Raw genomic sequence first — 17,318 nt, 5'->3', positions numbered from 1 at the left:
CTGGTTTATCTTCCCACAAACCTTTAAATGAATTATGTGATGACGAATGCACGTCTCTGTTTGTTGAGGTAGAGGTCGATATAGATTGAGCTGTGGCCCGGACACTGTCAATTCCTTGGATCACTGAGACATGTCAGCTGTTTGAGATAAAAACAGACACTGAGTTTGTGAGCCAACATTCAGAGAGAACAGCTGAAGTACAGTGAATTGCTCAAATTTCCACTTGAAAACTGGTTTGTGTGTTAGTCTGTCAGTGAACATAATGTAAAAGCAGACGTGTTGTCAGTAATTAGCAAACATAGAGGTCATGATTGTGTTAGCAGACTTCAGTAGACATGGTTTGAAACACTTCTCTCTCACACTCTGTTCACAGATGTATTTTCATTAAAGCCAACAGCAACTGTAACCAAATACATAATCTTATAGTGTGTTTGGGCTTGTATTGCTTTCTTTGTTAGGGCCAGTTTCAGTTTTAAATCATTGTTGTGAGGGCATTTCTGCATTGCGAGGACATTTTGGCTGGTCTCCATTACCTCTGAGGACTGTTCGAAGGTTCAGACTTTGTTTTAGGGTTCAGTTTAGTATTAGGTTTGGGTAAGGGTAAGGGTTGGGGTTTACATTTACATTTACTCATTTGGCAGATGCTTTTATCCAAACTGACTTACAAGTGAGAGACAACATTAAAGGCTTCAGTGCAGCAGGAGACATTGGTGTACTACATCTTTTCAATAAGTGCAAGGGGATCAGGTAAAGCACCAAAAGTGCATATCATGCACTAGTTAGGCATGTTAGGGTGTTAAAGGTGTTAGGAGAGGAGGTGCTCTCAGAAGAGATGAGTCTTTGAGAGATTCTTGAAGATAGAGAGGGACGCTCCTGATCTGATAGCATTTAGCTTGTTCCACCATTGGGGAACCACAGACGAGAACAGTTTGGACTGAGATTGCCTTATGTGCAGGGATGGCAATGCAGTGGCCGAGAAGAAGCATAAGTGTGACTGAATTCAAATAGATGGATGCAGACCCAAAAGTCACTCTGAAGGCAAGCATTAGTGACTTGAATTTGATTCAGGCAGCCATGGGTAGCCAGCGTAGGTTGATGGGGAGCAGTGTGACATGTGCCCTTTTAGACATTGCTGCACAGAAGTGTAAAACTGGAACAGCAAGGACAAAGGTAGTGAAGTGATGTCAGTAAATGGGGTCAGAAATTGTGGTCAGCAGCACACTTGATGACCGTGATGTTTACACATTAGTGTTTTATGTAAGGAGAAACAGCCAAGCAACGATTCTTCAGGTGACTGAGAATGTCAGTGCATAATTGTCGACAACAGTCGACAATTATGTAGAGAGGGATATTATAGTCGGGCTGCAGTGCATGAACCCGTCATTACAAAGATAAATGCACATTTGAGAGTTCAGTGGTGCAAAAACCACAGGCTCTGGTCCACGGAGATGTGGAAAACAGTGATATAGTCAGATGAGTCATCTTTCACCATATTCTTGACAAGTGTGTGAGTTTAGGTCTGCTTGTCTCCTTAGAGGGAAGAGTCACTGCATATCAATACAAAAACTGTTCTGAGTGATAACCTTTATCCTACGATGAAACCGGATGAAACTGTCCTGATGTCCTCTAGAGGATGCCCCCAAACTCCCACCAACTAGCCTCAAACTGAGTGTGCGCAGTTACTTTTATTTACAAATAAAAATATCAAAATATTATGATTGGTTTGCTAGCAGTGTGTATATCACATGGATGTATTAATTCATCCATAATACATCCACGGTATATCATGATTAGGACGTTTGAGGTCACGTGAGGTAAGGTCAGAGGTCAGGCCAGGTGGTGTATGGGAATTTAGCAGCCAAGTCGGCTTGTCGCAAAGGATAATGGAAAACAAACGTCGGACCAGTAGAGGAGCAAAGGGAAATGCGAAAAAAAAACAAAAACAAAAAAAAAACCCAGAAAGAAACCGAAATTCAGACAAACATACCATCTCTCTCGACTTTTAGCAAAAGTTGGCTATTCCGCTTGTTAGCATTAGCAACGAGCCTGGATAGGACGATGCTCTTCTCCACCCGGGAAAGGTTGAGTAGGTTACCAGTTCAGAAGCCCCACGTTTTTTCCACGGTGTCTTTCTACCTGTTTTCCCCACACTGCGAGAATTAAAAATGAACTGAGAACAAGGATGAGGCAACGCTGCTTCAACATCTTAATCAATACTGGCAACAGGGTCGGAACTCGTCAGACTTGAAGGAGTTTTCGAGGAGAAAGGCCAGAAAGAAGACCACATGAGGTAGGCTTTATCTCATATCCGTATTCGCTCATTACGGACTATCCTGATTTAAGGGAAAAATAAATAAATATACATATATATATTTGTTGTTGTTTCCAAGGGGTTGTGTTTTTACAATGAGAAGTAGTTGACATTGTTTGGATTTGGAAACATTTGACTATTGTGTTATTGTGTCTCTATATCAGGATGGTTGATATGGTGGAAATCCTGTATGACACAGGTTATATATATTATTTGTTATAGGTCTATCTAAGCAGAGCAGTATGAATCGATCTGTGTGTGTGTGTGTGTGTGTGTGTGTGTGTGTGTGTGTGAGATTGACAGAAGAATCTGAATCATAGAGCTGTATTGGTGGAGATGGAGCAGTAAGTGCTTACTTATACTATTCAGCTACACAATGTTGGTTAATACACTGATACTGTTGCTGCAGTATTGTTACAATCATGCATTGTAAATCCTGTATGATAGAGTATATCCACAGGTGCTGACATTGTGCTTCAGGTTGTATCACAGGCTGTAGCCTGACAAGTGTAAATCCTGTATATTTTTGCAAAAGAAAGCAGCCTCTGCTGAGAACCTCAAATTCAAAAACCTTGGATTGTGAGTGTGAGGGGAGCTGATTGGTGCGGGGCCTCCAAGATGTTGTGCCCAGGGGCTGCTCCATCTCTCCACTAGACTTATAAAATCATTGCCAAGACACACTATAGCTGTTCTGGCAGCATGTAGTGTACTAATACCTTACTAAGACACTCGTTTTACTCTATTTGTGGGGTTCAAAACAAGGAGTCCATATTACTTGTGGGGTCCGACAGCTTTGTGGGGACCAAATTGCTGGACCCCGCAAGTTTTAAATGGCTGTTTTAAGGGTAAAATTAGACATTCCTTTGGTGGTTAAGGTTAGGGAAATGCGCTAGGGAATGCATTATGCCAATGACAGTCCCCATGAATATAGTAAGACAAGTGTTTGTGTGTGTGCGTGTGTGTAATCCCTTGACAGTTGCTCGTCTTGATTTTAATATAAATTACAGAAGATTGTAAGGTTGTAATACATTGCTGTGCAAGTGTGTCGCTTTTCCCTCTTTGAGTGATAGAGCATACAGCTGTGTCAGATGTATTTCAGCAGATGAAAGTCTGGCCTATTACTGTCTGTGAGTCAGAGACTCAAACCATTTTGAGAATTTGACTCAGTTTCAACATTTCCCTTTGGCCTTTTTCTCTCCTAACCTAAGTTTACTTAGTTCAGCAGCAGACTGATCTCAAATGCTGCAATTTGATCCAGCTATAAGTTACTGGCCATGTACAGTAAGTGGGCACTAAGGCTACAGGCTGTGCTAAATATTTAGTCGTCTCCCTGGCAACAAATACATTTCTATTTTAGTCTGCCACTCTGGCTTCTGTTTCCTCTTGCCGTCAGACTCAACAACACCAAGTTACAATGTGGCAGTCTCGTGTCAACAAATAATCTATCACAAATCATCCTTACTTCACTAAGGTTTGCAATCACTTGTTAAGCACTAAATTAGTTATTTATGGTGTATAACTTCACTTTGAATCCATTGGTTGAAGTTCACTGATGGCCCTATTGCACTCGCTGTTTGAAATGTCACTCGGAATGAGGGCACCTCCCACACAGTATATATTCTCCAGCCAAGATGCAGAGAGGAAAGGCCCTGCCTGCAGCACTCTCATTTCTTCTCAGCTGAACGCCTTGACTATATCTGCAAAGATGATGAAAGTAAGTATCATTTTGATGACAGAATAATGCTCCTGCTTGTCTTTTAGCCTCTGTATTTTATGACTCAGATGGACAAGCAGTATTAGGCGATACTTTTAAAAGTGTGACTGATGGCTGGTTTAAAATTTGCCAGCTCACTCTATGTCATGCTGATGTAACTGAGCCAGCTGATCTTTGCTTTAATAAAAGTAATTAATTGCAACTAACTTACCTATAGATTTTGAGATCTCTGGGCTTGTGGATTTTCTTCATCTCCTTTTATGGTCAAAATATTCACTACTAAGCACATGGCACTGCACTTTATTCACCTTTTAACTGGATTACACTATGTGCATGTTTTTTCAACTACTGCAAATGCATAAATAAGTCTGCTGTCATTTAATCATACTGCAACAGATATGCTTGTTACCATTTGTCCATTTCATTCCAATCATGCCTTCTCTCAGTCTCAGTATCTAGAACTGAACAAAGGCAGCAATGTGGTTTCATTGTAGTTTCTTTGGGCTCATAAACTGAGTAGATTACAATAAAGGCCTTGTATCATTCTGGCTTTTTTTCTTGGCCACAGGGGTAAACATGTGTTTGGAAAGGACACAGGAGAGTGGGGGCAGCAGGCTTAAATCACATTAAAGGATAAAATGAAATAAAGTCATCATGTGGAGGTTAATAGAAGCTGCCATACTGTGATTCTCAAGTTTACTTGTAGGTACAAACAAGTCAGCAGTGGTAGATTGTGGAGGCTGTTTTTCATCCAATATAGCCAGCAAATGTCTCTTTTACTGTAAAAGGACTATTTTGAATTTATATTATGCAGAAATTCCAGCAAGATAATAGTATTTTCAGAGTAAAATTATTCATTAAAATAATTCACCTATTTGTGAAGTATACATGTGTTTTACTTGTACTCCTATTTGGAGTGTTTCTAGTCAGTTGGGAGCCACATTTTGTCTCTTAGTCTTATGTAATACAATATGCAGTTTCCTGCAGACAGCAGTGTCTGGGTGAAATGCAGGGTGATAGCCAGCTCTGACCTCGGCCCAGCCCCACACAGCTCTAGCCCCTGCGCCATGTGTTACATACGCACTTTACAGTTGGACTCTAACATGGAAAGAATGTTGAATCCATGTCATCCTATCCCTTTACTCTCCCTTCTTTTCACTTTCTTTTGGTTGATCTTTCAAATATTTTTTTCTTTTACTCCAAATTTAGCCTCTTGAGTTCTGGAACCACCAGCAACTTGATACTATTTCAGCCTATGTCAGACTGAGGACTATTTAATAGAGGTGTTCAGGTGAACAGTGTCACTACTTTTCACTGGGAAACTATGCTATTTCACCCCAGTTGCTGTGCAAGTTTGTCTCCCTGGCCATGCTAATCATTCTGACCCTGAACATTATCAACTAAATAAACAGACTTTAAAGTTACTTTCAGTGAGAGGTTTTGGTCTCTTGTTGACTGTATGTAGCATTCTTAACATTAGCAAGGATTTTTCCAACAGCTGCAGTGAGTAAAACTCTTGCTTCTCTCCCCTGAAAAAGGGGGGCTAGTATCAGCCTCTGTAATACTATCAAGTAAAAATCACATCTGCAAAAATTCTAAGCTTTTGCATGCATGGAATGTTTCCCAGATGGATTTGTGAATGATGAAACATGTCATTTATGAGGTCTAAGAAATTGAAATATAGGCCAGAGGATTAATGATTAAGGAGTTCATCTTTCTTTCTACTGTCTCTGCTCAGAATCTGATTTTTTTTTTTTCATGTTCTGTGTCACTTTCGCACACATAGTTAACATTATTGTGAAAAATTGTAAGTCCTCAAAGGGCTTCTAATTTTGTACGTGTTACCTTGGTGACAGTTCACTGTTTCCCCTTGTTTTGACAAAGTGGCAAACTGTTGAACACTTGTGATCTGTGTTTCATAACCAAATGATAGATTGCTCAATTACAATTTCCCAATCATGACACAGCCCAGTATTCCCGTGCCACATGTACAGTAGCAGCCGTGCTGAGAATTTCTGCTGTGCTTGGTCCTTTTTTCCCTGCTGTGTACTTGCCATCTATTATTGCACTTAGTAAAATATCGCTTTGTTTAACGGTTGGCCCTCGTCATTTTCAACATTTCCAGCCTCTGCCAAAATTGGCGTAGTGGAAAAGAGCCGTGGTAACAGTGGAACAGGAAAGAACTGGAATATGTGAGCAGTCCATCAATGGGAGTATAATTGAAAACATGTGTTCTGTAATTTCTAAGGATGGAGTGAGGACTGGAGAGTTGGCTGAGGCTACTGCTGGTGGTGGTGTTTTTTTTTTTTTTTTTTGCCTGTAGCTGCAATAATAATTGGATCTAGTAAAACCCAGTAGTATTACCACACAATAACGTACTTATCCTACCTTCTTTTTCTGTACAGGATATGATTGTAAAGAACATGTCCTTCAAGGTTGGGCAGACCCTGACTATTGTTGGAGTTCCCAAGACTGACGCTTCAGAGTAAGTGCTCGTGTGAAACACTATCCTAATATTTTGATATAAATGCATCTCAGTAAAACAAACAGTACAGAATGGCCTTCTTTTGCCCATCTTCAGTTATTTTCCCCTTTACATCATATTATATGGACATCAATACCAAATACTTTCTGCAGACATATGTGTAGGTTATGTCAAGACAGCTGATGTGAAATGTGATTGTTTGAGAAGTTCGGTCAGAGGGCTGGAAACCTTAAGACCAAAATATTTTCAAATATTTCAGTCTAGTAACTCTTCCTTAGTTGTGTCCCTGTGAAATGCAGTGACTCAACTGAAAATAAGGGCTTTTCCTTATATACACACTAATGGAGGTGGAATCTATAATCAGTTAATGACTACCTATTAATTTCTCCTCAGTGCTGTAGCATGAAGATGATGATTAACGAATTTTGCAGCTCAGCTGCTGAGGTTGTCTCAATATTTTGGGCACCTGGTGTCCTCTGACCCATTTATAAATGTCTATTAAATGTAATAAATGTCTTTGTTTCTTTGTGCCACAGTTTTGCTGTGAATATCGGCCCTAATGAGCAGGAGATTACATTTCATTTGAACCCTCGTTTTAATGCCCACGGAGATGAGAATACAGTGGTCTGCAACTCTTACCAGGGAGGCAACTGGTGTGAGGAGCAACGTGAGGGATGCTTTCCTTTCCATCAGGGAGAAGAGTTTAAGGTGAGGCCTCCTGTGTGTGTCTGTACATATGCATGTGTCTGCCATATACAATCTTTCCCATGCCTCTGACTTTCTGTTAGTGACCTCTGCTGGAAACAGTGTGTCACTGTACCTCTGATAACTTGACTTGATCATTTGAGCACTCAGAGATATGTGAGAGCAATATCCATTTATTTTTCACCAGATAAGCTATTTTCAGGTATATATAATGTGTATAATGTCGAGGTGTTATATCTGACATAGCCTTGACTAAACACCTAGTCCAAGAATGGAGCAGAAGTTCAGTGTGTAACGTCTTTGTCTCCATATTCTTCCTCCTTTTCTCATCCTACTGTCTAGGTCACCATTGAATTCACCCCTACGGAGTTCCTGGTGACATTATCAGATGGCTCTAACATCAACTTCCCCAACCGCGTAGGTGCAGAGAAGTACTCGTACATGAGCTTTGAGGGGGGTGTTCGCATCACGAGCATTGAGATCAAGTAAACCTTCACCTTCCCAGGAATTGTTGGTTTGGTTCATCAGGTCACATCTTACCCCAGCTTTTAAATTCCTGAATTCATGTGGTACCAGCCTTACAAGCTTATCATATGTCAGTCGTATTATCCAAGAACTTAGCTTGTTGATATGCGATACAGACATGCTTACTCACATGTAACTGTATGCCCTTTCTGCACACTTGAAAGAACTACTTACTGAAAAGCAAACCAAACATAAGGTAGTTCCAAGCCCATGTCATCTGACTGTTATTTGCTTTGCAGTGTTTAGCTGAAAAGTACCACATAAAATGTGATCAGTTTCTTTTTAAGGTGCCTTGAAATGCTGCATGCCTTTTTGTTTTCCCTCCCAGACATTCCAGATTTGTAACTGACCATAATGCTTTCCTGGAACAACACGTATTAAAGAATGGCCTTTTATGAAAAAACATGGACTGCGTTTGTTTTTCACCCATGTGCACATTTTCTTCAGTATGAAATTATTTTGATTCAATTTCTCCCAAAAGATGCATAGTACTTTTCACCCTCTCAGTATTTCTGTCACAATTTAGCGCACTTATTGCCCCCTCCTCACTTACACAAGTATACAGTATTTACATGCACATTCTGTGCCCTTTGCTCAGTTGTCTTTCAAAGAGCTCCTTCCTTGCCTAAAATCGGTGACATTGTTCCACTTCCACTATAGATTGCTGTATTAAAACATTCGAATCCACAGGCTAGTGACACGTGACAATTACTCATAATCCATATGTCTACTAAAATGTTGTGGATTAATAATTGGTCCTGCATCAACATTGATAATGGCTGGTTAAAAGCTGCATATCTCATGTCTTTGCAAGGGCAGCGCATTCACTGAGTCCTTCACTAGGAATACCATGTTTTCGTACTGGGCAGGCCTAGCTTTGCTCTCAACAGCCTCAGATCTTCGTGGCATTGATTCTCATTGTTGACATGATAGCATCACAAAATTCTACAGATCTGTCAGCTGCACATTCATGCTGCGACTCTTCTGTTCTTCCACATCCCAGAGGTGTTGTATTGGACTCAGACAGTGACTGCGGAGGCCACACTGAACTCATTGTCGTGTTCATGAAACCAGTTTGAAATGACTTTTGCTTTGTGACATGGTGCATTATCCTGATGGAAATAGCCATTAGAAGATGGGAAATTGTGGCTATAAAGGGATGCACATGCTCAGCGACAATACTCAGAATGGCTGTGGCATTCAAACCAAGATTGATTGGTGATTGACTGTGCCAAGAAAATATTCCGCACATTACACCACCACCAGCCGGGACTCTTGACACAAGGCAGGTTGGGTTTGTGGATTCTTGCTATTGATGACAAATTCTGACCCTACCATCTGCAGCCTCAGCAGAAATCCAGAGCCATTAGAAAAGGCTACATTGTTGGTGAGCCTCAGATTTCTGTTCTTGGCTGAGGGAGTGGAACCTGATGTGGTGTTCTGCTGTTGTAGCTCATCCACCTCCAGGTTTGGTGTGTTGTACAATCTGAGAAGCTTCTCTGCTGATCACAGTTGTAAAGAGTGGTTATCTGAGTTATCGCCTTTCTGTCAACTTCAGCCAGTCCAGCCATTCTCCTCTGACCTCTCTCACCAACATGGCACTGCTGCTGATGATTGGCTGACTGGATAATAGTATGAATAGGCAGATGTGCAGGTGTTCCTTATAAAGTGTGTAAATAGAGGATATATAATTTGCCATTTCAGCCACTAGATGTCACCATTGCTATAATAATGTAATTTAACACAAGCTAGTGGGAAAATGTTTCAGATGTCTCAGGGCATTTGCTTTTGTATCAGTAAATTATGATCTCTGTGAATTTTCCCTGTGAATTTGTTTGTGCCCACTTTATTATTCAATCCAAACTTGAATTGTGCACAGGGTCGTTCACCTCAAGACTGTAAAGACGACGGGGAAATTATATCTTAAACAAGAGTTATATAATTTCACAGCTCCAGTGATCTTTTACCAGCATCATATGTTCTTCATACATGCAGTGCCACAGAGATGAAACCCAGAACAAAAGGTAAATATCTGCAGTAGTTTCAACTAGACACAGTTTTTATGTGTGTGTGCGTGCGTGTGTTTCAGAGACTTGTGAGTATTATTATAATCTAATCTGATGTAACAGAAGGAAATGTGTATGAGGCTGATTTGGGTGGAAAAGGATAGAAGAAGAGGTAGTGAGGACGAGAGTGTCTGTGAGTGAACAGGTTCCCATGCTCTGATCCTTCAAAGCAAAGGCTGACAGGCCCATGTTTGGATGACCTTCCCTTTCTTTTGTTTGTCAGGACTCATTAACAGCAATGTATCACCATAAATATGATCAGTCTGACATGGTTTCTCTAAGACATACAGGCGCATGTATGTAGTGTGTGTGTGTGTCTCTGTGTGTGTGTGTGTGTGTGTGTGTGTGTGTGTGTGTGTGTGTGTGTGTGTGTGTGTGTGTGTGTGTGAAGTAATGAGTTCTCTGAAGCTACCTGGCAGTGTCAAAGGTGATGTCTCTGGAGGAGGGGATGGAGTGGATTTGGTTGCCTTGATGACCACAGTCCAGTCCCTCGCTTCTTTTCCCATTCCTCCACTCTGTGTCTCTTTCTGTCTCCCTGCTTTCTTCCACTCAATCCCTTTCCCTCATTTTCTCTCTGCTCCTCTCTACCTCTTTTTCCTATATCTCTCCCTTTCCTCCCTTTCCTCTTTTATTCTCCCTTTGTCTGCAGAGTTGTCTCTCTTATTCTCCCCCCCTTCACTCATTCCTCAGCTGTAACCCATCCCTCTTCCCACACTCCTAATTGGAAATAACTCATTTTAACACTTCCCCTCTTCATTATTTTGTGGCAGACAAGATCAATATCCAGGGCTATGTTGTTAGTGTGCTTGTGTTTGTTCCACATCCACTTGGCTAATTTTAGCATGAATTGAGACTGACCTGTGCCTTTGACTCTTTTTGTTCACTTTTACACACACTGATGGTAAAGCTAATAAGATAAGGTGATGTGTGTGTACCAGATTGACCAGTATGTTTCAAGCGAGGAGCAAATCTGTGTAACTCTGTCTCACAGAAATGTCACATTGGCTGTGTGTTGTTCAGCCACAATGAACCGTTATCTCCTTTCCTACAAAACACTGTGATGCTTGTGTGAAGGACGACCCTCAAGCTGCTCCACACACATCCAATCAATCATGCTAGGGCTTTGATTAACACATTCAAATCACCTTCCTTATTGTAGGCCCTGGAGGAACACACACAAACACACACGCATGCTCGTTTATGTAAATGCATGTGGTTCCAGCAGGCAGGCACCAGACATATGCTGTGTTGTCAGTTCTCTAAATCCATTTCATGTAATGAGTATCACAGATGTTTAACATATCCCAGTGTTTCCTTCACCTGTGCCATGTCACTTACGCAGTGTGTGTGAGTAAATGTGCTGAAATGTGTGGAAAGGGATGATTCACCTCAGCTTACATAAAACCTTTGTCTATATTTAGCGCCAGCATGACTCCAGATTTCTGCACTGAAGCTATCAGCCACACATTGAGATGTGCGTGGGCCTGCCCCGAGCTGACTGCGGTCCTGGATTCATATTCTACATGCCTGCCTCACCTCAGGCTTTGTTTTATCTTAGTAACATGATAATACACAAAGTCAACCTGTTGTGTTGCAGCATCATGATACTGTCACCTTGGGAATTATACAGTAGATTATAGTTTATTTCTTTGTATAGAAGCCACGAAAAAAAACAAACAAAATACAGAATAAAACAGCTGTGCAGGGGAAGACAAAAACCCAGGTGGCTTTGGTTGTTCCCAAAGAGCACTGAAAATCAAGTCCCAAACACACACACACACACACACACACACACACACACTCACCACACACACCACACACACACCACACACACACACACACACACACACACACACACACACACAGAACAAACTAACAAAAGAAACATGGAATGGAAGTTGAAGTATGTGTGTGTGTGTGTGTATGTGTGTGGATGGTGTGCAGCTGAGAGTAAGGGATACAGTAGATTGGTGATGCAAAACACCCTAGACACTAGTCTGTAAATGCTGGTTTATAAGATTACACTGAGTAGTCAGATGGATAATACTTTTAATACAAAGAAGAGAAGTTGAAAAAGAATCTTAAATGGAGTCGGTTTCATTACACTAGCTGAATGCTTCTACAGTCCGTCCACTTAAACGTCCATCAGTTATTACACCAAGATGTTGAGTTGACTCGAGAAATTCCTAATCATCAATTATTAGTTTAGCAATGATTTTGATGCCTAGATTTTTTTAATCCTTTAATGCAAATATTATAAAGTTAAATGTTTCATGGATATGATGATTCAGTTGTTTATAAAGCAGAATCAGGACCTTTGTTTACCTCTCTAGTAAAAAATAAATGAGCCTTGTGGAACTTTGCATAATAAGTGATCATTATGAGCAATGACCATCCATCAATAGAAATAGTAGAATACTAACTGACTGTCATGGTTTTTTCTTGCTTTTTTCAAATGCACTTTTTTCACTGTGGATATAAATGTGATCTGTTTTCAATATTAGTGTCTGATAAAGACCTATCATCAAAATGCTAAGTGTCTTATAGAGAGGAAATCCTGCAGTACTTCACTTGTGATCTGATATTCAAAATGATATGACTGACATTGATATTCTTTGACTGTGCACTGTGGCTGATGAACCTGAGCTGAGCTGTGACCCTGACACACAGCTTGAATCTCAGAAGAGTAGCACATAAAATGTCCATCTATAAATATCTGTCAGTCTGAGAGGGATCTATTATACTTTCACTTTTCTTCATTTGGCGACGTGAAACGGCTCTACAGGAGTCAAATAGACGGTTGTCGCTTTAATTTACATTACTGGAGTCATGTGCTTTAAGTATGAACCTACAAGAAATGGGCTGTTTGTGTTTACTTGGCTCTGTCATTGTCTGTCAGCATGCACTTTCAGCATTGTCCCAGGCAAACTGCAGAGCAGCTCTGACAGCTAAACTGTCATTGATCTGCCATACAGTGACAGTGTGTGTGTGTGTGTGTGTGTGTGTGTGTGTGTGTGTGTGTGTGTGCGTGCAGACGTGTATGCACAATAGCACAGGTGACCTTTTACATGGAGTAAGCTCTTTCAAACATAAAGTATCAGTCCTTAGCTGCATTGGACATATCTAATGTTATCTGCTGTTACAGCCTGTTACAGAGGGACTCAAGTAAAGTAATAAATGTACAGTCTCTGTGTCTGAATCTAAGAAAAATAAATGTACTGCATTATGTATGTTTGTCTGGGTGTGTGTTTTTGTGTGTGTGTGTGAGACAGAGACAAAGAGCAAGAGAGACTATGCCAGTATGATGCAGAATTTACCACCTATAGCCTCCAAACAGTTTTGTAATGCACCTCACACACATTGTGTCAAAGTCACTCAGCCTGTTTGCTTGAGTTGTCTCCTGGGCACGAATGAAGCTCATCACCGTAGAATACTAACACACATGGACTGACCACCTGGTAGGTTTTTTACAGACAAGCCTAAAACACACAAACATCAGGACTGCTGTTTTAATGCTGCAGCCTAAACTGAGATTGACCTCTAGTGTCACATCTAAAAAACTGATTTGCAAGGTCTGATGTTGAATGACGTTGAATTGACATGTGTCTTGGACGATCCAATCACAAGTGGACAGCTCTAAGTAAATGTTGAGATCCTATTGCTCAGACCACATTCGAAGGTGTTCGGGGCCAAGGAAGGATTGCCTACTGAACTGACAGGAGCACTCATTCATGCTCATTCAGTCGGTTCTCAAATCACGTACACTGGCTTGGGCATTTGGTTTCCCAGGAACACGCTAAGGAATAGACCAATGCTGTGTCTCAATTCACATCTCTCTTTTAGTACACTGACCTGTAGTATGCTGTGTACACAGTATAGTCAGTTGTGCAGTGCGTGAATTTCAACAGGGAGATGTTGTCTCAAATGAAACACTGCCATTGTCCACTTACCAGGAATGATGATTGCAATATTTGATTGTAATTGTCGCTCACCAAAATTTCCACCGGCCGCTTTCGTGCAAAATTGCAATTAAGGGGCCATCAGCGCTGACTGTGTGTCCACCTACCTGGACTGCCATTTTCACAAGTTTGAAAATATGTTGGTGGCCCCTCCCCTTCTGCTACGTAGCTAAAATGGCGATCGTTGACAGCGAGAAGTGTCCAGCATTTCAGACTCAACTTTTTGACCCTTTTGAGTGCACGATCCGGCTACACTACAAGTTGCCATGCTTGTCAGTGTGAACGAACTCTTGGACTCAAAATAGCAAGTGTGACCATGGAAGCATGCGGATTGAGACTAGTCTGTATTGTTTTGATCTCTTATTCTTATTTTAATTTCCAGCAGACGAGACACAGGAAATGCCAGTTAAAAAAACCCAAAGCATTTGGTCTTGGCAAACGGGGCTGACGTACGTGTTCATGTGAGACACGTGGAGATGCATTCTAATGTCAGGTGTGAACTGATGTGCTCAGAGCTGTCCACTTGTGAGATGCATGTTAATGCCGGGTGTGAACGGTGCCAACAGGTGTGAACAGAGCTACCACTCCACTGCAATCCCACAATACATCAAACCCTCAGGGTGTGTGACAGGAGGCACTGACCTAGCTGCTCAGCCAAATCACAGTAGGCGTACACTGAACATTGAGTTACAGCCTTGTATCCTTTAGTGAACATTTTACATTTGCTCCTCTGCAACTGATGATTAATCTTTCTTCATAAATGTACCAGTCTTTCATAGCACTTACAATTATCTATTATATGCCAGTGTACCCTGTTTATGCCTCAGGAACATTCACTTATTTTAAAAAGTCATTTTGGATAAATATGTTTGCTAAATGCCTAAGTTTGAAATTAAATTTTGGGCCAGAGATCTCAGACTACAAATAATGGTTTTGTGAGTCAAGCCTTCATTACAATGCATTGATCTCCGTTTATGTGCAATCCAGTGGGAACATAGATTTACCTCCAGCAAGTGTGTAGTGAGTCACAATCAACCCAGGCCTTCATAATTTAAATGCCAAGTCCACCTTGTATTTTATGTCCCCATAAACCTGGATAGCACCATCATGATGCTACAGAATTTTCAATCTGACCACATCTAGATATCAGTGAATTAAACTCATAATCTATTACATCATTGTCCATCAGGCAACTACTGTATAAATGTTGACCAGAGAGTTAAATTTACTGCTCCAAATATTGGAGGGATTTTGATGTACATCAAGTAAATTGTGGGCTAAGTTGTGGGAGTTTTGTGATTCATATTTCAAATATGTCTGTAAGAACAATATACCACTCATCCAGGAAAAAAAAAAACAGGTTCTTCTCAATTCTAACAACTCAGGAATAAAAGACGATGCTTCATAAACTTTTTTTTCTTAGCAGAACTGTCAAATGAAACATTGTTCTAAATGACAAAACTACACTGATGGAGATGACAAGAAACACATTGTGATTATATTGCGATTGTGGGTGTGTGCCAGTGATAAAATAAGCATAAGGGGCCATAAGCTCTACTGTGGTCTAAATCCAGATAGCACTCTGCACACTAGTTTGCTTACTGCTGACTGTAAACACAGGGCAAGAATTTCATATGTAATGTTCTTTTAACGTCCTTTTCCCCATCTGTCTGACACTGGCTCGCTTTGTCAAGCAGCTTGTGTGCACACACTCCTCCTTACTGTCCCCCAGTTGCTTTACTGTACGTCACTTCCATCCTCTTGCATTATAGTGAGCTACACTCAGTAGCATGTGTGTATTTATGTGTCTGAATGCCCAGTGAGGGAGCTACTGTGACGAGTTCTCACCTGCGTGTGAGAAAATTGAGGTTTTACTCTTAGTATTTTATCAAAGAATGATCGTCTAAATGAAAACTATCCTTCATACTCTCATGTTGAATCCTCTCTCTGGGTAGCCACATGCTTTATTATAGCTATCCTCAACCGGCAATGGCTAGTTTGTGGTCACTGAGCCTATATTTGGCCAGGACCTGTCTTTGTGTTTTACTTCTGAATGAATGCACATACACAGCATCATCTTTATTTAGGTCCAAGTAGCAATGACGTCTGTGTTGTATTTTTGTATGTATGACAAAACTATTTTCTGTTCCCCTCTCTCCTCTCGCTCCTCCATGCTTTACCTGATCCCCCCCTATCACGTCGGTTCCTTCACACCCCTCTCTGAACTCATCTTCTTCTTTATTCGCTCTGTTGCCTCTGGCCACCGCCTTTCTCTCCCTCACCATCCATGTAACGGCGTCTCTGAAGAAATGTCCCTCGTAATCTCTCTCTTTTACTTCAGGTTTACTCACACTCGCCCCCTCAGGCAGGGTGAGTCAGGTGTGACCACATCTGTGGTTGCGAGTACTGCCTGGGTTAAACATCTACACACACACACAGACATATTCAAACAAACTCCAATCTCCACACCACATGTTCCCCAAGGTTTCTCTGTCAGATATGGGTTTTTACATCTGTCCGGCTCTTGCGTCTACATCACCGGTGCTACAGTCACTTTCTGATCTCTGTCCAGGGTGTGTGTACACATGCGTGTGTTTTTGTGTGTGTGCGTGCTTGTGCATGTGTGTAGGTATGTGAGGCATTTTCAGGTCTCTGCACTGTTCAAATGATATGCATCCTGTCAATTTGAATCAGTGTGCTCTGGACCTCCATACGCCCACACAGTCAGCGTGTGTGTGAAATGTCAGGACATCAGAACACACACTTGCACATGCACGCATTCTTCTCATGTGCACAGTATTACTTGGAAACATACAGGAAAAAGCAGCATTGCATAAAATGATAGTTTATGTCTGTGATTTCGCAGGTAGGTATACGTGAGCGTCTGTCTGTGAGTGTGTTTGATCAACTGTTGTGTTATCTTTAAATGTATTTTTATGTAGGCTATCAGTATGAGTGTGACATTGCTTCATTTTTACCGGTGAGTGAGGGAGGAGCTTTCTTCTCCCTTTCTCATTCTTATATCCCCCTGTCTTCATCCCTTTAGCCCCCCTAACCTCCCCTTCCATCCCCACTCTCCCACCTTTTCTCACCACCACCCTCTACCACAGTTGCCTCCGCTGGGCTCCGCTTGCTACTTTTCTTGCATGTCTGCCTGAATGTTTGGATCGATAAGAGCCGGCTGCGTAATAGAATTAGGCTCTAATGGAAAGTACAAACTAGCTTTCTATTTACTAAATCCCTCCAGGGGAGTACTGGGTAGGTAAAGAGCAGACTGTGAAATGAGACAGTAGTCGAAGACGCATGTGCACAATTTTCATGTGTGTGGCTCTGTGTGTGTGTGTGTGTGTGTGTGTGAGAGTGTGCACATGTTTGTCCGTGAGGGGAAGGGTGATACTGTAAACAGACTTGAAATCAAGTGAAATTAGTTTAAATGCTTCAGCTGCTGTCTTAACATCAAGTAAATGGATTTTTCCACAAGTGATGAGTGTGTCTGGGGACAGCAGGTGTTTAAATATGTGGTTCTCAAATGTATTCAAAGGATGTTTTGGTT

General features: G+C 41.3%; 1 protein-coding gene across 2 annotated transcripts; it reads left to right on the top strand.

Moving 5' to 3' along the window:
- The first annotated feature begins 2,271 nt into the window (after positions 1 to 2,271).
- Positions 2,272 to 8,143, top strand: lgals2a (lectin, galactoside-binding, soluble, 2a). 2 transcript variants are annotated; one of them, XM_071473945.1, is made up of 4 exons: positions 2,272 to 2,290; positions 6,431 to 6,510; positions 7,047 to 7,218; positions 7,558 to 8,143. In XM_071473945.1, exons 2-4 carry the CDS (start codon positions 6,434 to 6,436, stop codon positions 7,702 to 7,704), a joined length of 396 nt encoding a protein of 131 aa, XP_071330046.1. In that variant the 5' UTR covers positions 2,272 to 2,290; positions 6,431 to 6,433; the 3' UTR covers positions 7,705 to 8,143. The 2 variants fall into 2 exon arrangements, with proteins under 2 accessions (XP_071330046.1, XP_071330045.1); XM_071473944.1 differs by lacking the exon at positions 2,272 to 2,290 and adding an exon at positions 3,888 to 4,025.
- Positions 8,144 to 17,318: the final 9,175 nt, after the last annotated feature.

The sequence above is a fragment of the Trachinotus anak genome, unplaced genomic scaffold (assembly GCF_046630095.1).
Source record: "Trachinotus anak isolate AG129_WGS33_773 ecotype Australia unplaced genomic scaffold, CSIRO_AGI_Tana_v1 ptg000003l, whole genome shotgun sequence".
NCBI lineage: Eukaryota > Metazoa > Chordata > Actinopteri > Carangiformes > Carangidae > Trachinotus > Trachinotus anak.
The sequence above is the reverse complement of the archived record's forward strand: the minus strand, read 5'-3'. Positions and strand labels throughout refer to the sequence as shown.